This window comes from Mesoplodon bidens, assembly GCF_964165515.1.
Source record: "Mesoplodon bidens genome assembly, chromosome: 3".
Classification (NCBI taxonomy): domain Eukaryota; kingdom Metazoa; phylum Chordata; class Mammalia; order Artiodactyla; family Ziphiidae; genus Mesoplodon; species Mesoplodon bidens.
The window spans coordinates 129979112-129987145 of record NC_138178.1 but is presented as its reverse complement, the minus strand read 5'-3'; the positions used below and the strand labels follow the sequence as shown (position 1 = coordinate 129987145).

The 8034-nt window shown below is 46.5% G+C and overlaps 1 protein-coding gene across 2 annotated transcripts in view; it reads left to right on the top strand.

The window, feature by feature from the left end:
* Positions 1-357: 357 nt before the first annotated feature.
* Positions 358-8034, top strand: part of NID2 (nidogen 2) — a 78541-nt gene continuing 70864 nt past the window's right edge. The window contains exons 1-2 of one of the 2 annotated variants that reach the window (XM_081229077.1): positions 358-682; positions 1350-1658. In XM_081229077.1, coding sequence (XP_081085203.1) covers positions 452-682; positions 1350-1658 — 540 coding nt within the window. In that variant the 5' untranslated portion in view covers positions 358-451. The remainder of the gene's footprint in view (positions 683-1349; positions 1659-8034) is intronic. The other variant, XM_081229076.1, reaches the window with a different exon arrangement.

Below are 8034 nucleotides of genomic sequence, written 5' to 3'. Positions count from 1 at the left end.
GCTGCTCCTTCGGACCGTGCGGGCCATTTGGTCCCGGAGGCGGGAGTTGCCGGCACCCCTGGGCAGCCCCGAGAGGAGGGTGAGGGTGACCCCGAGAGGAGGGTGAGGGTGACCCCGCGAGCTCTCGGGGAGCGGAGGCGGAGGCGGAGAAGTGGTTCAGACCACCCCTGGCCGGGATATTTCACCCCGCCAGCCCCGCCGGTCCGGTGACCACTGCCTTAGAAAACTTAAACGAGAACCAGATGTGGTGGCCGCTGTCGAACTTTCTCAGAACCGGCGATTGGTCCCGGGACCAGGGCCGCAGCCAATCAGCGCTCTGGGAGGGCCCGGAGTCCCGCCCCGCCCGGGACCCCGCCGGGATCCAGGTTGGAGGCCAGCGCGACTGGGCTAGTGGGCTGGCTGGCGGGGCCGCGACGCGCTCTGCCGCGGGGCAGTCCAGGGCCGAGAGAGCATGCGGGGGGACCGGGCGGACGGGCGGCCCGCGCTGCCGCCGCCGCCGCCGCTGCTGCTGCTGCTGCTGCTGCTGCTGTCCCGGGCCACGGCGCTGCACCCGGGCGAGCTCTTCCCCTACGGGCAGTCGCTAGGGGACCAGCTCCTGCAGGAAGGCGACGACGAAAGCTCAGCTGCCGTGAAGCTGGCGCTTCCCCTGCGCTTCTATGAAGCCCAATTCAGCGAACTCTACGTAAGTTTAGCTTCTTCCTGGTGCGGGATTCTGCAGGTTTCTTGCAGCTTCTGAACAGGCGTCAGTGTAGTGCGGCTCTCAGCGAACCCCTGCCTTCCGAAGGGAGGAAATAGTCCGCACAGTCGGCTGTCCCCGAGCGCCCTCGGGGTGGGACCTGGCTTTGCAGCGATGCTGTTGCGGGACCCGCTGCTTTTCCCTGCTTCAGGGGGGCGGGGGGAGGGGGTAAGAATTGTTCGCAGCCGCATAAGAGTCCCAGGCAGAAAAGAAGGTGGGATTGCTAAGCCGGCCAGTGGGGTTTCCAGTTAGGACAGCGAGGAGGCTGTGCACGTCTGCAAAGCTGGGTGTTCCCTCCTCCGACCCGTAGCTTTTTCCAGGGTTGTGCGAGAAGTGAGAAGATAACGTGAACGAGTTTTAGGGCTCCTGGACCTATTGCACCGCGCTTGTGGGGTAGGGGTGACGGGTGGGACGCCGGCTGAAGTTGCGCTGGTCGCCCTGAACCAGGAATCGGGCTCCCAGCCGATGGGGAAGGGAGAGCTTCATGCCCGGGGCGGTTCCCTTCCCTCTTCACGGAGCCAGGGTGGGCGCTCGCGTCCGGACCTGTGGTGGCCCTCCTTGGGCTTCCTGCAACGTACGCGACCGTCACACTTTTGTCCCCCTCGTCCCCCAGGTGGTCACCAACGGCATCATCTCCACCCAGGACTTCCCCAGGGAAACCCAGTATGTGGACGATGATTTCCCCACAGACTTCCCGGCCATCGCCCCTTTCCTGGCCGACATCGACACGAGTCACGGCAGGGGCCGGGTCCTTTACCGCGAGGACACCTCCCCGGCGGTGCTTGGCCTGGCCGCCCGCTACGTGCGCGCAGGCTTCCCGCGCTCCGGCGCGCACTTCACCCCCACCCACGCCTTCCTGGCTACCTGGGAGCAGGTGGGCGCCTACGAGGAGGCCACGCGCTGGGCCCCGCCCTCGGGAGAGGTAAGCGACCAGGGATGCTTGCTTCGCCTCTGTGCCAACCGAGGGATGGGCTTGGATTCTGGGCTGGAACCCAGGGACTGGCTTAAAATTTTTCCGGAGTCTGCTCTCCCGCTAACTCTGATGTATAGTTTGGCGGCACCAGGGCTGAAGTGGCTCGGAAGTGAAGAAGGCTGTTTTCTCCAAGCTTTCTCTGAGGGTCTGAGAGGTCACTCTTGCAAGGAGAACTGCTTAAGGGATGTGAGTGCCCCAGTGCACATGCAGAAGGGGTTTATGGTTTGATTGTTTTTAGAATCACCTCATATATACAAGAATTATTTCTAATTATATGTTCATTGAAGGAAAAACATCAGAAAATGCTGGCAATTTTAAAAAGAACAACCACTCATTTTCCTGCCACTCAAAGATAACCACTGTTAAACAGTTTCGTGTGCATCTGCCAGAGCTTTTTCCTATCCATATCTGTATCTATCACTGTCTATTAATGATGAGTTCACATTGCACATACGGTTTTGTAATTTTTTTCACTAATTAGTAAATTGTGAATATGTTTAGCTGTCAGTAAATATACTTCTACAACATCACTGTTAATGTTTGCATATATTCCATCCAGTGGATTTCTCATTGTGCCCAGTGGTCAGCAAGGTTATTTCCAATTTTTCATCATTATAAATTTGTGAAGCACTTTTTCTTTCTTAAGCTAAATCTTTGTACCATGTCACTAGTTGACGTTCCAGGAAGCGGAATTGGTGGGCCAGAGTGATGCATTTTTTATAAGGTTTTAATAGCCTTTGCCATATTGCCCTCCAGGTACCAGTTCACATGCTCCGTACTTTACAGGAGACTGCCCTTGATTCCTTGTATAGTCCCTACCTGAGAAAGTGAAACAGCGTAAGCGCCCAGTCATTAGGCTTGGCAGCAACATTTAAGGTACTCCAAATGGACATCAGGTGGCGCCAGGGTGGCTTGGCAAAAGGTGAGCTGCCTCACTCCTGGGGTAGGTAAGGGCTTCCTCTTATGAAATTAGACCTGAATCTAAAATGTCAACTCTAAAGGCTGAAACTCTTTGAGTTTATCTCTATTTTAACTCATCAAAGTGATTCTTAGCTATAGAAAGATGACACATATCCTCCGTAGGTTCAGAGAGATTAACTAGCTTGCCCACTCTCAATGAGTGATTCAAGATGGTAGCCATTCTTATTCTGTGCTCCCTGAGTAAGAGGAATATTTCCTACAGGCTTTACTAAGCAAAGAAGATCTAGAAATAAAAATCTTTTGAATTGATTTTTGCCATTCATTTTATTTTGGGTCAGGCAACATCTAGTTTTGTTTATTGCATAATTTTTTTTTTTTTTTTTTTTTTTTTTTGCGGTACGCGGGCCTCTCACTGCTGTGGCCTCCCCCGTTGCGGAGCACAGGCTCCGGACGCGCAGGCTCAGCGCCCATGGCTCACGGGCCCAGCCGCTCCGCGGCATGTGGGATCTTCCCAGACCGGGGAACATACCCGTGTCCCCTGCATTGGCAGGCGGACTCTCAACCACTGCGCCACCAGGGAAGCCCCTATTGCATAATTTTTTAATGCATAGGTTTGACATTTCAGTTATTCAATTCAACAGAGTACATTCAATTCAAACAAATACACTGAGCACCTTCTTTAAAAAATTTTAAATTTTATATGGAGTATAGCCGATTAACAATGTTGTGATAGTTTCAGGTGCACAGCAAAGCAACTCAGCCATACATATAGATGCGTCCATTCTCCCCCAAACTCTCCTCCCATCCAGGCTGCCACATAACATTGAGCAGAGTTCCCTGTGCTGTCCTAGTTGGTTATCCATTTTAAATATAGCAGTGTGTACATGTCAGACTCAAACTCCCTAACTATCCCTTCCCCCCTGGTAACCATAAGCTTGTTCTCTAAGTCATTTATACAATGGAGTATTACTCAGCCATTAAAAAGAATGAAATAATGCCATTTGCGGCAACATGGATGGACCTAGAGATTGTCATACTGAGTGAAGTAAGTCAGAAAGAGAAAGAGAAATATCGTATGCTATCGCTTATATGTGGAATCTAAAAAAAAAAGATACAAATGAACTTATTTACAAAACGGGAACAGACTCACAGACTTTGAGCACCTTCTTTGTTCAGGGCATTGGTCTAGGTGGAGGGTTGGAGAAATGAATAAGGTATGTTGCATTCATTAATTCACTTTTGTCCATAAGTTTAAAAAGCATTTAAAGTTTAACATACTTATAATACAAAGTTTAGAAAATAATGTTTATAATTATACTAACCAGAGGTCACCACTGCTAGTATTTTATTGTTTTCTTCCAGTCTTCTTTTCTAAACATATATCTTATATGTGACATATTCATATATGTATATGTATGTAAGTAATTTATATTTAAACATAGTTGAGATTTATTCATCCAGCAAACTTTTTTGCACTTACTGTATGTCAGGACATGTAGAGACTATGAAAGGACACATTCTTTACTCCTAAGGATGTCATAGTTTAATAGGGATATTGATTATTACTCAGTATGATAAGTGAAATAGCATCTTGACTTAAGGAGACTAACTCTATCCCTCCCTTGTTAGGGGACCTGATCTGGGAAAGTTTCGGTGAGCAATTGTCTTTGCATCTGAGTTGAGTAGAGTAGAACATTCCCAATAGAAGAGGTAGCATATGACATATCACCCATAGACTATATTGTATAATGTGTTTGGGGCATTCCATGTGGTATCTTAGTACTGAAGAGGAAGGGTGGTGGGACATGAGGCTGGGAAGGCCATGGAGCAGGGGCAGATCATGCTATGCTAGGAGTTTGGACTTGGTTCTTTGGCATTGGGCAGCTTTTGAAGGATTTTAAGCAGAAGTTTTTTGTTGTTATTTTATTTTATTTTATTTTATTTTATTTATTTATTTATTTATTTTTGCGGTACGCGGGCCTCTCACTGTTGTGGCCTCTCCCGTTGCGGAGCACAGGCTCCGGACGCGCAGGTTCAGCGGCCATGGCTCACGGGCCCAGCTGCTCCGTGGCATGTGGGATCTTCCTGGACTAGGGCACGAACCCGTGTTCCCTGCATCGGCAGGCAGACTCTCAACCACTGCGCCACCAGGGAAGCCCTGTTATTTTATTTTTTAAAGAGAGCTCTTTTTGACTGTATTGAGAAGGTAAAGGTTCAGTGGAAAGACTGACTACTTAGACAATTATTATATATGTTGTTTATTCAGGATATCTTGTTAATTCTTATAACAACATTTTATCATGCTGTCTTCCCACAACAATGCTGCATGTTTAAGATAAGTACAGCAAGACTTATTGTTTGCCATTACCTAGTAAGTTAAGGCAATTGTCTAGAATTCTGTACATAGTGAGGCAAAGGCAGGTTTAGAATACAGATTTCTTTCTTTTTTTTTTTTGAATACAGATTTCTTGATTCTTAGGTTTTTGTTATTGTTGCTTTTACCCAGACTTTTCATGCAGGACCCATTTCCTTGGCACAAATGATGTAGGTAGACACAACAATAGTTGTACCTTTTCCAAAGACTTCCAATAAATGAGGGTTTTTTTAATTGTCTCGATGTGATCTTTGTACCAGAAGAGTCCTTGGAACCATATTTCATTCAAAGGAAGAATGAATTTGGAATGAAATTTTCCAAGGACACTACCGACTCCTTATTACTTCCAAATTACTATTCCAGTGATCTTAAGTGAATTCAGCTGCATCTATCTTATTTTTTCAACAGAGAAAGACAATGTTGAGCTGAGTGAGAGGAATCGGAGAGATGAGCAGTTGCACAGAATCTCTGGGGTGATGAGGTCACACTAGAGCTTTAGGATTCCAATTTTATCAGGGCTTATTTGAAACTGAAAATTATAATACAGACAAGGTGACTTTAATTACTTTTCTCAGTTTCATCTGCAGCATGGGAATAATGCTTCTGATGTGAAGATAATGGCAATAAAAAACATTTTGAAAGAAGTGGTTTATGAAAGGTTATCCAGTGACTTTGGAAGCAATGATCCAGCCTCAGTCTTAGTTTCCTAATCTGTAAAATGAAGTAGCAATGCCTACCTTACAGGACTGTTGTGAGAATTCACTAAGGTGACATTTTAAAGTAGCCATTATGGTCCCTTAGACTTAGCAAATGCATATGCTCAGCCAATCTGTGTTCCTGTACATTGGGTTGATGGGACCAGATTCTGGTTCTTTTATTTCTCTATTTCTCTGTCTTGTAAGGATGCTGTGATGTAAGTCCTCTACTTAAGGACTCTTTAAATACAAGCTTTTCTAAATTGCAACTTCTGTCTAGGCCTTTTTATGGTGGGGGCAGAGTGGGGGAAGATTTGTAGAATCCATCATCTCTTACTTTTCTAATTAAAATCAATCTTCAGACATTGCCATATGCTGAGTTGGCTTCAGAATTTGTTTCATTTAGAAAGGAGATATTCTGTTTGGAGAGAGGATGTTTCTTTAATTACCCACATTGAAGTTTCTTCTGAATACTTTGAAGAGCTCTGTGACATGAGTTCTCGTTTTAATAGTTCTTTGGAGATAGATTTTGGCAAGCAATAATCTACTTTGCTTGAAGGACTGTGTGAATTCTACATGGCCTTCTTAAACCTTGGCATACTAACTTCATGTTGCAGAGTTACTGGAAACTTGAAGATATCAGAGGAATGACATCTTTACCATTTAAAACTATTTCAGATGTTGCCCTTTCTCGCCATGGATGTTTGTGGTGGGTGTGACAGGATGTGGTACCTGATATTGCAGGAATGTCAAGGTGTTACTGCATCTAAAAACATATCACCAGGGCTTCCCTGGTGGCGCAGTGGTTGAGAGTCCGCCTGCCGATGCAGGGGAAACGGGTTCGTGCCCCGGTCTGGGAAGATCCCACATGCCGCGGAGCGGCTGGGCCCGTGAGCCATGGCCGCTGAGTCTGCGCGTCCGGAGCCTGTGCTCCGCAACGGGAGAGGCCACAACAGTGAGAGGCCCACATACCGCAAAAAAAAAAAAAAAAAAAAAAAAAAAAAAAAAAAAAAAAAAAAAAAAAACATATCACCAAATGGTGTTTATCAACTCACTCAATCTGAGACTCCTTGAACTGTCATAGGTACTTCACAGAGCAAAGTCACAGTATTGACCTTCAAAGAACTTACGGGCAGGAGACATACTGCCCATATGTTTCCTTTAGCTGTGTTTTTTTTTTCGGGGGCGGGGTAGGTGAGACTGTTGTTTTGTTGTTGTTTGAAGGATGAAGGGGGATAGGGAACTGGGCTACATAGATCTGTGTGGTACAGGGAATGCATTGTTGGCCTGTATTAAGTTGGGCTGAAAGAATGGATATTGAGAATGGGGCAGCAGGAGATTGTTCTGGCCTCGGGTGTGTCCTGGGAGAGGCCAAGACAGCTGAGGCTGGAGAAATGGGTGAAGGCAGGTGTGGGGCAGTAACATAAGATGAGCAGAAGACTTCCCAGTGGAGGCTTCACCATGGGGAGTGAGGCATGCTGACTTGTTTCAAGGAATGATAGTCATTGACAGAGAGGGGTGGATCCAGGGAGAAAATGAGAGGTAAAAGCAGGACATTGTTGTAGCTCTTTGAGCTCTGAAGCGGAGGTCCAGAAGAGGGGAGGTCTACAGTCTACCTGAAAGAGTTTAGCCTCTGTCTGAGATGTAGCTATGCAGACATAGAGAACAGAGACATATATGGAAATTGGTTAAAGAAATGCTGAAGTTTTGCTAAAGACTAAGTGTCAGGAAGGTTATAATATTAGTAATGTGATAGTGCTGAGCATTTATTTTTGAATTTTTGGCAGGATCTGTAGGATTTAGGGAAGAAAAAAATGAACGTGGGAAAATCTTGCATATGACAGTGACCTATAGGTAATGGGAGATGGAGAAATGTACTAAGGAATGGAGATTACTGTTCACACCAAACACTGGAGGCCAGAAGTCAACGATGCTATGACTGTAGACAGCATGTGACCCTAGAGAAGACAGGGAAGAGAACTTTGTGACATGTGTAGGAGACACCCTACTTCTTAATTTTCATTGTAGTTTTTGTAAACCACCCTAGGCAAGCCCCTTTGGGACATGGATGGCACTGTTGTGATTTTTTGGCCAGATGGCTGAAATTAATTAAATCAGTTGCAAAAAATCAGGAGCTCCTTGAGGGGCATGTTTCCTATTTATCAGCCTGGCTCTGCCAAGCATCACGTCAACACTGATTAGCAATGTCCCACACCTGGGAGGGAGAGCCCAGTGCTGCCTGATTTCTGCCGAGGGCTCTGGCTTTTCTCTCCTTCTGATAACAGGATGGCAGATCTTGAAGCTCTGCAGCACTGGCCCTGTTCCCCTTCCCATG